The sequence below is a fragment of the Carya illinoinensis genome, chromosome 1 (assembly GCF_018687715.1).
Source record: "Carya illinoinensis cultivar Pawnee chromosome 1, C.illinoinensisPawnee_v1, whole genome shotgun sequence".
In the NCBI taxonomy this organism is placed as follows: Eukaryota; Viridiplantae; Streptophyta; class Magnoliopsida; order Fagales; family Juglandaceae; genus Carya; species Carya illinoinensis.
The window spans coordinates 53,659,037-53,672,898 of NC_056752.1; the positions used below are offsets into that span (position 1 = coordinate 53,659,037).

At 33.1% G+C, this 13,862-nt stretch overlaps 1 protein-coding gene across 7 annotated transcripts; it reads left to right on the plus strand.

Annotated features, from left to right (window-relative positions):
* The first annotated feature begins 5,985 nt into the window (after positions 1 to 5,985).
* On the plus strand, positions 5,986 to 13,624 carry LOC122286825 (AT-hook motif nuclear-localized protein 1-like). 7 transcript variants are annotated; one of them, XM_043095442.1, is made up of 6 exons: positions 5,990 to 6,281; positions 6,977 to 7,391; positions 8,825 to 8,892; positions 11,537 to 11,668; positions 12,465 to 12,626; positions 13,041 to 13,624. In XM_043095442.1, exons 2-6 carry the CDS (start codon positions 7,037 to 7,039, stop codon positions 13,326 to 13,328), a joined length of 1,005 nt encoding a protein of 334 aa, XP_042951376.1. In that variant the 5' UTR covers positions 5,990 to 6,281; positions 6,977 to 7,036; the 3' UTR covers positions 13,329 to 13,624. The 7 variants fall into 7 exon arrangements, with proteins under 7 accessions (XP_042951381.1, XP_042951376.1, XP_042951375.1 ...); XM_043095441.1 differs by having other exon boundaries at positions 7,004 to 7,391; XM_043095446.1 differs by lacking the exon at positions 5,990 to 6,281 and adding an exon at positions 6,302 to 6,846 and having other exon boundaries at positions 7,004 to 7,391.
* Positions 13,625 to 13,862: the final 238 nt, after the last annotated feature.

Consider the following 13,862-nt stretch of genomic DNA (forward strand, 5'->3'; position numbering starts at 1 on the left):
AATTTTAAAATAATAATAATATTAAAAATAATATTTTATTCAATTTTTAACTTTTATCTAAAATCATTTCATCTCATCTCTAAATTCAAACTCAAACGAGCCGCAAGTTTTATTTATCGCAATGGAGGTAACATTGTGACAATTAATAGAAAATTGATATTTGTAAATCAATTTATTGGAATATTGTAACTATTACTCATGTGTTAACTTGCCATGTCAGCCAACATAAAAATATAGGTATATTTTAAATTCATTTTATGGTTTTTTTATTATATGATAAATTATATGTTTATATAATAACTTATAAGACTTTTCAAAATACAGCAAGACACTTGGACATTTAAAACTCCTAAATGAAGAGTAGTGAGTCGTCAGATAACATTTTATATATATATATAAAATACTTTAATAGTGTTCATTTTAAGTTTGTATATATCACCAGTTTAAATCTGATTTTTTAAAGAGTTTTGTTATATATAAGCACAGTTGCGCACTAATCTGTGTACCAACACTGATTCATTCATACTTAAAATTTAGATTAACACTATTTTCAGGAAAAAGTATAGTTGCAAGCACAATTGTGCACTAATCTGTGCACTAATGTGATGTGATTGGTCAAAAAGTAGATTTTATTAAAAACAGTGTTAATCTAAATTTTAAGTATGAATGAATCAATGTTGGTACATAGATTAGTGCGCGACTGTGCTTGTATATAGCAAAACTCATCAATTGGAGGCAATGACTCAGGTAAACTTAATAAATAGCATGAAACCATATTGTTTTTCTTTACTGAGAATATCGATATTTTTCCAACAAGACTTTACGCTAACAAGTTGGTCATGGAGAAATATTTTGGTCATTAGAGTTATAAAAAAAATTATAAAAGTCTTTAAATAGTCTCGTTTGGTTACATAGTTTAGATAAAATGAGATATAATATTTTATTGAAAGTTAAATAAAATATTATTATAATATAATTTTTTAATATTAATTTTATTTTAAGATTTAAAAATATTGAATTATTTATTATATTTTATAAAAAAAATTAAAAATTATAATAATTATAAAAAATGAGACGAGGAACCAAAGCTTAAACATCGACATTAAAGTTTATCTATTCCAATTTCCACCACGTCAACAAAATAATATAATAATGAGATAATGATGTTATTTATTTACAATCACTTTGTCAAGGAGACAATTGGTTTACTAGTTGTAAACTTTATTATCTTGTATCGTGTCCAATATAATCAAAACCTCTTATTCGGAATTTAGGATTTAAAATTTATAAAGATGTTAATATCTTTAACATATATTTTAACAAAAAAAAATTATTAGACTGTCTTTGTAAATATAATTAATTTTTAATATTTTTATATTACTTTCTTATTATTTACAAATAATTCAATACTATTCATAAGTTATTTATTATTTTTTAAAAGTTATGTTATTATTATTTATAAATTATTTAAAATATTATTGACATCCAAACATAGAAGCATGGAATTAATAGTCTCCGTAGAATTAAAATGACAGAATTTAATGCAATTTGAATATTTGAATATTCAATTATCCCATCCGACTAGGAATCCCCTCCAATACTCGTTAACCTAACCAAACCAAACCACACCCCACTTTGATCTTGCCATGTCATCCCGATGCCACCATATGGTGACGTGTCAAAATCATGTGCCACTTCCTCTTTTTCTTGTACTTTATAATGTGCCCTTTTGATGATTATTGGGCCTGTGAGGGAAGGATTTAGTACAATAAAGACCTTATATCTAGTGCCATTGTTTCAGTTCATGTATTCAGAACGCGTTGTGGCCGAGATCTGGCCACCCATTCACTTTATTCCTTGGTGTCAAGATCCTAACAAAAATTATCCTAAGACAATATCCTATACATGCATGAACATTTGAAATTAGGCCACTTATGGGGTCGAGTTCAACTTTAGAGGACTTTTCTATGAGTCTAATACAGACCTTAGGAAGATTACGAGAATGACACAAATTAATTAGAAGATGACTCACGTCTTTCCATTTGGCTAGGCCATGCCTTAGTCCTGACAATCCATTAACATAGTTGTTGACATGCCTTAACAGTCTATTGACACTGCTATTGACATGCTATGACAACTTCACATGTCATACATTGACATGCCCTGACAACCCCACAGGCCTTACTTTGACACTGTTGCTGATATGTCTTGACCGCCTCATTGGCCATCAGCATAGCCAACACCATCAGCAAGCCTAGCACGCACGCATGCGCAAGCCAACAGTTAGGCCATGCATGCTGCCCACCAGCTCAACCAGCGCAGGCCACCAGCCATGCAACTTAGCTAGCCAACGCTTATGGATTGGCCATGGGCCATTTCAGCACATGGTTATCAGCAAAGCAAGCCGGCCAGATTTATTTATTTTATTTATTATTTCAAGTTATTTATTTATTTTAAATGTTTTATTATTTATGGGACATATTTAGGGTTTCCACCTTGTAAGCCTATAAATAGGACCATTAGTTTTTATTTTTGCATATTTTGGCAAATTCCCTAGAGGATAGATTATTTTGTTATTGAGATATCTTTTTTGTGCTAGGCACTTTGACTATTTGGGTGCAATTCGTGAATTTCAACGAGAGGATCATCACCTTGCAATTCGTGAATAAGTGGTGATTTATTTATTTATTTCATCATCGTGCAATTTGTGAATCGATATTGAATTATTTATCAATCTTATGAGTATTTTCCTTTTACCATTCAATTATCTATTTTTGTTATTGTCTATTTCCTAGTTTGTTCATCTTTATTTTCTTGCATATCAAATATATTCTAAGCGTTATTCTTACTTTTTATCCCATTTGTTAAAATATCTGTAAATACCAAAAAGGGAGTGCTCATCTTTCCTTTGTTGAGTTATTTATTCTTTATTTATCTATTTTCTTACTCGTTCATTTAACTTCTATTTGATTCCATAAAGTCTTGCATGACTTCCATACCAATCACCATTCCCACCTAACCCATTCCAATTCCATAATTTTTTAGTTTTTGATTCATATAACATCCTAGATCTACCATTCCCAAGAGATATAGCCAAAATACCCATTACCACATACTTTCTATACACTTTCTTACCTACCAAACACTTCATAAGCCTCCATAGATCCATATTCTATCATAGATATGTTCTATAAAGCCACAAATCCCTAGATCTAACGTAGATTTATTGCCTCAAACAAACCTAGGCGTAAATCCTAATTCCCACAAGGATTTCTTATATTTTAGGAAACCCTAACTCTAATTTTCAATTTCTAAATCTTATGATCTTTCATAAACCCACTTAAATCCTAAAGATCCTATCTCTTCTTACCCTAGCCAAATTCTCTCAAACCCTAAAACATTTCCTATACTTTTGGATTTCATCCTGCACGTCACCAACTCTAAGATCCATTCCATCTTTGACCTAACCAAAACTCTGGATTATCCAAAACAACTCTTTCAAAATTTCCAGCCCTATCTATTAACCATTCAAACCCTAACCTCACTTCACCATACCAACCATAGATATCATCCAAGTGTTGCCAACGCAAAGTGTCATCATTAAGCTGTCCTACATTGTATCAAACACATAAATTTATCACTTAGATTGTACGAACTCATTATTATCATCAAATTCATCATTAAGCACCATACTTTCATTACCACCTTAAGAACCATTTATTGTTATAAATTGTTCAAGACTAAGCAAGATGACGAGGAGTGTTCGGTCATCATAAAGTGACGCGCTATCCAAAGATCATAATGTTTAGAGACTAGATCGAGATCTCTAACATAGTAGTGGTAGTGGAGTGGCAGTTCTAAGGTTTTTTTTAATAACATATTAATATTTTTGAAATTTAAAATATGTTTCTATTATACAAAATTTATTTATTTTTTAAAAAAGATAAACATAACACATGGCGTTGAAATTATTTCGAATTCTAAATTAATTTTGATGGACAGAAAAATTACTAAATATTACAAAGATTATTGCAAAGAATAAATATATATGCAGATGTCAAACTAAAGGAAAATATTTTAGACGTAAAATAATTTTATAAATTAATATAATTTGATACGTAATCTAAAGTAATAATATAAATTTATTCCAATTTTTTAATTACTTTGAATAACGTCGGTAGTCAGCAGTTATCTGAACTAAATACAACATAAGAGCATTCACATTGGTATATGGATATGCATATGCAAAATTAACTCTTTTGCATATCCACTTTGGCATTTCAACAAAACTCCCACATTGGCTTATGCATATTTAAAGCAAAATAATAATAAAATATTATTATTTTAATTTTTTTTTTTGCCTAATATTAATTTTTTTACCTTGTAATTTCCATGTATTGGTTTGTACATGCAATCAGTAGCCATGATCCATTAAAGTTAATTGCTATGATCGAATTAAAACAGCAACCAAATCCATTAAACTCAAATAATAGAACCCAAGAACAGAAAATCGAAACCAAGAAACCCATAATATCACACAATCACGAAAACCCTAATCTAAACCAAGAACAAAATCAAATGAAGAAATGGCAACAAAAAAATAGAAAAACAGAAAAACACATGCACGATCTAAAACCCTAACCGGAATCACTTTGAAGAGAAAGGGAGAAATCATACCTGAAATAGCAGAAAATTAAGGAAACTAGCAACCTCCAGTGATTCCCAGCAACAGTCGCAGGCTCCATCGATGACCGTCATGAGAGAGAGGTGCACGGATCTAAGCTTCTTCCGATGGGGTTGTTTGGGTCGAGAGAGGGATGGGGATTCGGAAAAGGAGAAACCGAGGGAGAGAGAGTGTGGAAATAATCCCGTTTGGGGGGGGTCGGGGAGAGAGAGTGTGGGAGGAGAGAGAAATAAACATTAAAATAAAACTTGGAGAGTAAATAGTGGCTATGGAAAATTGTAATGTTACTGTTCATAGTTAGCTAAAACTTTAGAGATAGAGAATCCAATGTAGACTGATTTATGTTAATATTATGCAAAATTGACTTTGCATATGGGGATGCATAGTCCAATGTGAATGCTCTAAGTAGTATTTGATAAAAACTGAGTAAAAATAATAGAAAATGATAGGGATCTCCTTCATTTATCTCACTCTATTTTTTTTTCTAGTTTTTTTTTTACATAGTGATTAAGAAAATATTTTTTAATAATGTTGTAAATTTTTTTATTTTTTAAAAATATTTAAAAGTATTTTTTTTTCACATTATTTTTTTAACACTTTTAAATATTAAAAAAAATTTATAATATTATTAAATAACATTTTCTTAATCACAATGTAAAACACAAAAAAAAAAAAATAAAAAAAAAATAAATAAAATTTAGCGGGATGCTTGAGCGAGATTACTATTATCATCCAAAAATAATTGAAAGCTCCTTGAGTTGGTATCAGGTTGGCAGTGCTCAGCCTCACTCCGACAGCGTATCTGTCGATGTTTTATTTATGTCTCTCGCACGGGTCGGTATATCTTCGTGACCGGCAGGTGAGGCACTCACATATCTTTATCCAAAATTCAAATTCTCAACAAATTTTTTCAAGAAAAAAGAAGGCAGATTTCACTCCTTCAGTGTCATGTTTCGAAATTCCTTGTCGTTTTGGAGGGCATAACTTTCATTTGACTTAAAAAGACAAAAATCATCAGGTCGGCGGCAAACTTTGCAGCTTTAAATGCTAAACAAACTATTTTTATAAAAAGAAACCTATTTATTATTATTTTTTTATTTTTTCCTTTTTCTTTTAAATTTATCATAGCTTTTTTTTTTTTTTCCGAATTTACCATATTGGACATTTTACCCAATTTTTTAAACCACAATTCCCCTCACGGACGTGAAAATTCTCTTAACGATATTTTATTTTATCGGGTGTAACAATTAATACTTTTGTTTTTCATATTTCTTTTCACATTATAATAGCATTTTTTTAATTATTAGGTCTCATTTTTCTCGGTTGTTTATTTTTGCTCTCTTTTTTCGCTATTGTAAACTGCCTTTGCTTCCAGACAACCTGTGCAAAACCGCAGGGCGGTTTTTATTTATTTATTGGTTATCGACGCCTGAAATTCGAAGGCGGGTTTCATTTTCTCAGTAAACAAACACTTTGCTGGAACTGTTTTTTGGCGTATATAAGCACTATCCGAGCTCAAATGTGAAAAGGGTCTGACATAACAGTCTAAGTTGCAGTGTTAAAAGTGTTAGTTGAAGCGTGGAAGTTACGGTCACAGGTCATGATCTTTGGTTTCAGAAGTTGTTTTCAGTTAGAAGTTATATTTATTGTATTTTTTTAACCAATTATGGCTAAAGATTTGATTTTTTATCTTAGTATTTTTTAAGATAATTTTTTCCTGATCTGAGCTGCGGATTTCCGGCCAAAATTAATTTTCTGTTTTTCAAATGAAAATGATTGCTTTTGTATATGGTTTCTTCCCTCTCTTCCAAGGAGTTTTCGTCCCACTTTTATGAACGTTGAAGTGATTGTTTGTCTTTTCTGTCTTGCCTTTTTTTTTTGTTTTTTTTTTTTTTTTCGTCTTTTTCCTTTCTGGTTTGGGCTACCAGTTTAGATTTTCGTTAGGAAAAAAACTAGTCCATTTTTATTTTCTTTCTGGGTTTTGTTTTAGAGTTTAGAGTTGCAAGTTTTTTAATTTAATAATTTGTTAAACGTTGAGGGAAGTGTTAAGCTTGAGGTTATTTCCGTTTATATTTGAAGGAACCTCTAGTTTTTAACGTAATTACTTTTCCTTCCTTTATCTTCTACTACTTGGAATGGATTTCTAGTTTGGGTAGACGAAGGTTCGAAAATTGTTGAGAGGATATTTCTTTAGCATTTTCTGAAAAGAGAATCAAAAGGATTTTAATTTGAAAGCAGTACACTGAGTTTTATTTAATGTTATCTAGTTTTTGTTGGATTCCTATGTTGCAGATGCTAATGCGAGTGTCTGACTTGTAGAATATCGTTGTTAGCGGTGGTTGTGGTTTTAAAATGGAAGCAAGAGAAGGCATGAACACGGGAGTTACTGTAATAGGAGCAGAAGCTCCGTCAGCTTATCATGTAGCGCCGAGGACCGAAACTCCGAGCCAGAACCAGGCTGCTGGGTCCCCAGCATTGACTGCGGCTTCACCTGTGAGCGTGGAATTGGCCGGAACAACGGGAAAGAAAAAGAGAGGTAGACCAAGGAAGTATGGACCGGATGGGACGGTCACTATGGCGTTGTCGCCGATGCCAATTTCATCTTCTGCTCCACCTGGAGGCGACTTGTCAGCCACGAAGCGTGGAAAAGTGCGACCCAGTGGTTTGGAGTACAAGCAGCATAAGAAAGTGGGAATGCAAAATTTTGGTATTGGATTCTTTTATATTATCATTCTTCTTATTCAACATGTGGCGTGCTGTTTTAGTTTTGAGAGTATTTTTCTTTCTATAATCACAAAACGGCTTTCACCGATCTGTTGTGTTGATCGCACTCAAGCATTGGAACCAGTGTCTTGAATGTTTTGAAGAATTCAAAGTTCTTCTTCAAAAGATTTGTATGCGAAGCCATCATTTGATGATACTTTGTCAAACTTTTATGTGGGACCTTAGCATGAGATGAGATGCTTGTTCGAATTTGGAAGTATGTTCTGTGAATAGAAATTTGGGCTTTTGTGGGGTTGCCGTGAGAGCGTGGGAATATTCCTTATGTGGCGAGGATTTGTTGCTTCTAGCATTTTTACTTGGGGCATTACAAAATTCCCTGAGATGACAGCAATGGAATAAAACTTGATAAAAGTATGATTTATTGATTGGTAAAGAGAAAGATATATGTTGTTACACCGCTTTGACTTGAGAAGAGAAGAAATATGATGTTACCTCAAATAATGAATTCCAGATGAATAAAAAGTTCCTTCAGCCTGTTGCGAAATTGCCAGGATTTGCAGCGAATAATGGGCTCTAGTCCTTCTGTTTAGTACATTATCTGCACATTGCATTGTGTTGCTAAAGATCTATGATAGACTACTTATTATGAACTTTCTCTATCATATAGAGAAATAATATGTTTGTTTGTTTCTTTTTGTTGTCTTATTATCCTATGACTTCCTGTATTACAGACGAACACTACTACACATTAAGTCAGATCCAATCAAAAAATACTTAGAGAGGCTTCATGGCTGTTTGACACTGTTCTTAGATTTTTAATGTGTCGTTCTATGGTGTGGCTTTCCAACCATTTTTTTTGGACCAAAAAACTGTTGTAAAAGCTTTGTTTTCGTTCTTGAGCTTGTGAACATGTTTCCTAAGAACTATTTTCTAAAAGGGCAGCAGAAGGGGCCCTACGTGTACTTGTGGAATTCAGATCCAAGTTCATTCCCTTTGTGACTCAAAGTCAAAAAAAAAAAAAAAAAAAAAAAACAAAACAAAAAAAAGTCGGACTTTGTTAAAATCTCCCCTCCCCTTTTCCAACAAAAAAGAGGAGTTTTCTTATAGGTTGATGATTATTGAGCCATGGATGTCGTTTTGGCACGATACATAAATATTTAGATTTTGTATTAAGTTGAGCAAGATTTAATAGAAGCTTGAGATTTTGCTTTTCACTGAGCTTTAGGTTTGATAAGCATAAGAATAAATACATATATACAACTCAGTTGTCTTGTGCCAAGTGTAGTCGTCGTTTTTGGGCATATAGAGAACAAATCTGACCCCATCACATCTTCCTGCCAAAACAAAAGTGCTGAAGAATTGATTTAGCAAATTAATTAGTCTTAATGTTTTATTTGAATTTGTATTGTTTTGTAGGAGAGTGGAATGCATGTTCCGTTGGTACAAATTTTTTGCCCCATATCATCACTGTCAATGCTGGGGAGGTATGTTTGATCACCTTCATTTACTAAATGTAGTTTTCTTTCACAAGTCATTGTTCTTCCTGCATAATGCCTATCTTTCTTTGCAAAGTGAAAAACCATCTTTGCAGTGTAGGATACCATTGCAAGGGTTATTAAAATCTAAGAAAGTAAACTTTGTCAATTAGGAGCAACGACATCGGAAGAGCCATTTGTTCTAGTTAGCCATGTTTAACCTAAAGTTATCATCATATCCTTATTCTCATAATTGGAATATGCATTGAATAGGCAAACTTCTCTTTAGCCATAGTGGCTCAACATATTTGTTGAGAAGTGTAACTTGGTAAATAATATAAATTCTTATTTTCTCTTTTTGGTTTTGATTCTTGAACGTTATTTCCATTTTCTTGAGGCTCTAGGTGGTTTTTGTCACTTTTCTCTTTGGAGCACCTGTCTCGTTCTCTTCCTCAATTTTTATCTTTATTGATTTCACTTTCTAAACTCTTGAGGATGAACTCCAAAATCTGAACCAGCTACTAGATGAAATGCAGGAAAAAAGAAAATCAACATTTCACTTTCTCTTATCTTTTTAATTTTATACTCTACATAATTAAAAGAAAAAATTGTGTGTAATTTATCATTGAAAAATATGACCATTGAAATTTGAATGTAAAATTGAAAATATGACCATTGAAATTTGAATGTAAAATTAATGAAAACATAATATTGTATTATTATATAGAAGATGATGGCTAATCCAATATGGGATAGATTTTCAATAGTTTAACTAAAATGTAAAAAGTGACATACTTGGCTAAAACATTGCCTGGTCCAATGTCATTTCAGAGTTTTTTGAACCATGTGACTATGTGGAGTTCTTTAAGCATTTATTTATTTTCATTATGGCTGGCATCTTGGCCTGGAGATTTAGGAGCCAAGTGCTTTCCAACTGTCCTTTTCCTCTTGGGCAGGAAGATCTTGCTTAAATCTAGCTCTGCTTTTCTCCCTTCAAACCAACTTCCATTTCAATATATGCAGACAATTAATGCCTAGGATTGACTGTGATCTAAAATCTCTTTATGAGATCTTGCATCATATTTATTAGGATTAACGTTTTAATGTAACTTAAGAAAGTCAAAGTGGGATTATCTGGAATTTAGGAGGTGGTAGTGGGAAAAATTAGGATTGAGAGCTGCTAGTCTATCAAGTAGTTAATGTTGAGTGTTTCTATTAACCCCTAGGGTTTGGCGCAAGTGGTAAAGGTCTTGGTAGTATGCTTGCTCCAGGTCTAAGATTCGAATCATTTTGAGTGCAAATAATTTTTAGGGGTCATCGAATTCGGGGAACTTCGCCTTGAATTACCTGATATGCACTTGTGGGAAACTCTTGAGGGCTCTTGCACCCCCAAAACTAGTTGGGATCAGTGGCGGACCCACGTTTAGCTTTGCCCACCGCCTCCCCCCCCCCAATCAAATTTTTTTGAAATTCAAAATAGCACCAAGATTCCAAGATTTTATTCAATATAATTCTATAAATATAGAAAATGGCCTTCCAAAATACCTCTCTCTAATTTTTTCTTATAGTTCCAAGATTTTGTATAATTTCTATATATTATATATTTTCAAGGATGTGGCCTCACCAAATTAAATTAAAAGTAAGTTTAGGAGAAATAATAAACTTATTAACATGGATTCCAAAGTCTTTTGTTATATAATCATATATAGACTTCTTAAATATGTGGAGTCCAAATTGAAACTAATACAAGAAAAATCATTTAAGGTTGAGAATTTATATGGAAAATAGTTAAGAGTTTTTATCCTCTAAACTTCATTAAGCAAGACAAAACTTATTTAACGTCTCAATTATAACATTATATGTTTAACGTGACACGAAAATATCTAGATTTTACATAAAACTTAATAAACTAGCTTACATATTAGAATGAAAGATGATCTTCTAAAAGATCACTCAATAGTTATTATGAAGAAATTAAATATTTCATTATACAAATAATAATAGATAAATATTATTTTATGAAACATTATCGTCATAAATCTGAAACGAAACCTGGTTTGGATTCAGAGATGAGACGAGATGGTTTTAGATGAAAGATAAAAGTTAAATAAAATATTGTTATTATTGTTTTGGGATTTGAAAAAGTTGAATTGGGATTTGAAAAAGTTGCATTGTTTATTATATTTTGTATGAGAATTTAGGAAAGTTGTAATGATGAGATGAGGTGAGATGAGACCACTTCTCAATCCAAACTAGGTTAGAATCTTATTTCTACATGTATGTAGCAAATTATCAAGATCTAATTTTATACATGGTAATATTTTTATGATTTTTTATTCTCTTTATTTTACATAAATGTGTCGCATGGTAAAAAAAGTCAGCCCCCCCTCAAAGAAATTTCTGGTTCCGACACTGGTTGGGACTTTGTTCTTGGACACCCAGTACCAAAAAAAAAAATGTTGAGCGTTTCTATTAATATCTTCTAGATTCCAAATCTGTTGCAAAAGTTGAGGAACATCTTAACATTTTTTGGTCTTTATTCTTGAATTTCTCTAATTAAAGTTTTCCCAAAATTAGCTTTGCCCCTTGTCACAACATTATTGAATGCTCCTATGCTGGTTTTAATTTAGTTTTTATTTTTTGGTGTTAACAGGATGTCACAATGAAGGTTATATCATTTTCTCAGCAAGGACCTCGAGCTATTTGCATCTTATCTGCTAATGGAGTAATTTCAAATGTTACACTTCGTCAGCCTGATTCTTCTGGGGGTACTTTAACATATGAGGTGTCGCACTTAATCATTCCATCTTGAAATTTATTCTATTTTGTATAACTGGTACTAACTCTGTATATTTGGATGCAATTATAATTGGGTGAATGGCTATACTTTTTAACTGTCTACTCTTCATGTTACACTTCTATGCTTTTCGGTTCATCTGTAAATGCATGCCAATACTTTTTAACTGTCTACTCTTCATGTTACACTTCTATGCTTTTCGGTTCATCTGTAAATGCATGCCATCACATTAGACGTAATTTTGATTAGTGATAACATATGTTCATTTGAACAATGTGTAACCAAGTTCCTAATGAGTGAGTGAGGTGGGTACATGACCACCTCTCTAGCAACTTTAAGAGAGTTGAAAACACAATCTCATGAAATAAATATGACTTGGTGAACATTACTTCCTATGGAACCACTTTAATTTGCCTCATGACAATTTATGGCCAGCTTTCATAATACATTTTCCTTGACCATGTCTTCAAGATAACAGTGCCAATGCATGCCTTTTACATGTTCACCCCGTGTTCAGGGGGGCCAAGGTGTTGGTGCTAGGCTTTTAGAATTAATTGTATTATATGAAGTAAATTATGTGTCAACTGGAGTTGATAAATCAGAACTGTTGAGGTATATCCATCAACACATAAATTATGTTTTCCTTTTTCCTTTCCTAAATTGAAGCAATCGTATAAAGATGGTTGGAGAAGCAAATTAAAGAAAGAACGAAATCAACTTGGCTGCATTAAAATCTGATTCTGTTCTATGTATCTAAGGTCGCTTTATCCTGTTTCTATGGTAGGGTCGTTTTGAGATACTTTCTTTGTCTGGATCTTTCATTCCTACTGAGACTCAAGGAACAAGGAGCAGGTCAGGTGGGATGAGTGTCTCTTTGGCAAGTCCTGATGGTCGTGTTGTTGGGGGAGGGGTTGCTGGACTTCTGGTTGCTGCTAGTCCAGTGCAGGTAACGGGATGTTGTTGGGGGTTGTTAGAGGGTGGAATTAGCTATCAATCTTGTCATAACATCTAGAGAAGGACTGGTTTAGGATATTGAGAAAGATTGTAGCACACACCAAACTTCTTAAAAAAAACACGCACACACAAAATGCTTAAAAAAAAAAGAGCAAATGCACTTATCGGTACACTTTGGGGGGCATGGGATTTGGGCAGCATAGCATTTTTGTTGTGGATTTGATCTGTTTGAAGAAGAAAAATTGTTGACTTGGTTAACATGCCCTAACCAACAGAAGCTAGAATCAATCGAAGTCTTTCTTTGGATGATGACTATGTAGCTTATGATCTATCTTAGAACTAGTTACATACAAGAAATGATCCACATGACTCAAATACTTACCTCATGTTTGTATCCGAACATCAGGTCGTGGTTGGTAGTTTTCTACCTAGCAGCAATCAGCATGAGCAGAAACCAAAGAAGCCGAAGAATGAGTCCATCCCTGCTATTGTAACACCAGCTACTACCATTGCTGCTATGGTACCTGCTTTTAATGCGGAAAATGACGAAGGCCTGAGAGGAAATGGACAGCAAAATTCTAGCACCCCAAGGCCAAACCTTGGCTTCCAAAGAGAAAACTGGCCGATCATGCATACTGTGCAGGACTATAGAAACTCCGGAACTGATATCAATATATCCTTACCTGGAGGTTAACCTGATAAGCTGCAATAAAGTATTATCTTCAAAGTTCTTGCTGACTCTATTGTTCCTTGATCTTGGTTTTTCTAAAAGTACTGAAGTCTTACCCTTCAAATTTGTAGATCAATCTTTGAAAGTTATTGATTGATGTAACAGTTTCTGAACTTCCAACTAAGTTCATACGTTTGTGATCAGGTAGGACAGCTGATTTGTAGGCTAATTATGTAGGATGGTATGAGCAGGTTCTTTTTATGTAATTGCAACTGGTTTCCCTATATTTAACTAAATTGATCAGTGATGCCTTTTCCAAACATTATAGTCCCCAACAAATGCATTTCATACAGCTGCACGGCATGATTAATCAATGTTCAATATTCTCGTTGGGATGGAAGTTCTCTTATGTACAGAATAAAACTGGCCCGGCTGTCACCCTTAGTATCCATTGTTTTTGTGGCTGTTTTCTGTTTTGCATTTCCACGTCTTCCATCTAAATGGAGCCTCAGAACACAAGCGGCTGAGAGGCAAGGGAAGTTCGAGGCTGCAAAACCT

Bases quoted from the DNA above. Each gene is read 5' to 3' on its own strand.
- LOC122286825 (XM_043095442.1), top strand. From the start codon at position 7,037: ATGGAAGCAAGAGAAGGCATGAACACGGGAGTTACTGTAATAGGAGCA. The intron at 8,893-11,536 runs GTATGTTTGATC...TGGTGTTAACAG, and splicing joins TCACTGTCAATGCTGGGGAG to GATGTCACAATGAAGGTTAT. The intron at 11,669-12,464 runs GTGTCGCACTTA...TTTCTATGGTAG, and splicing joins GGGGTACTTTAACATATGAG to GGTCGTTTTGAGATACTTTC.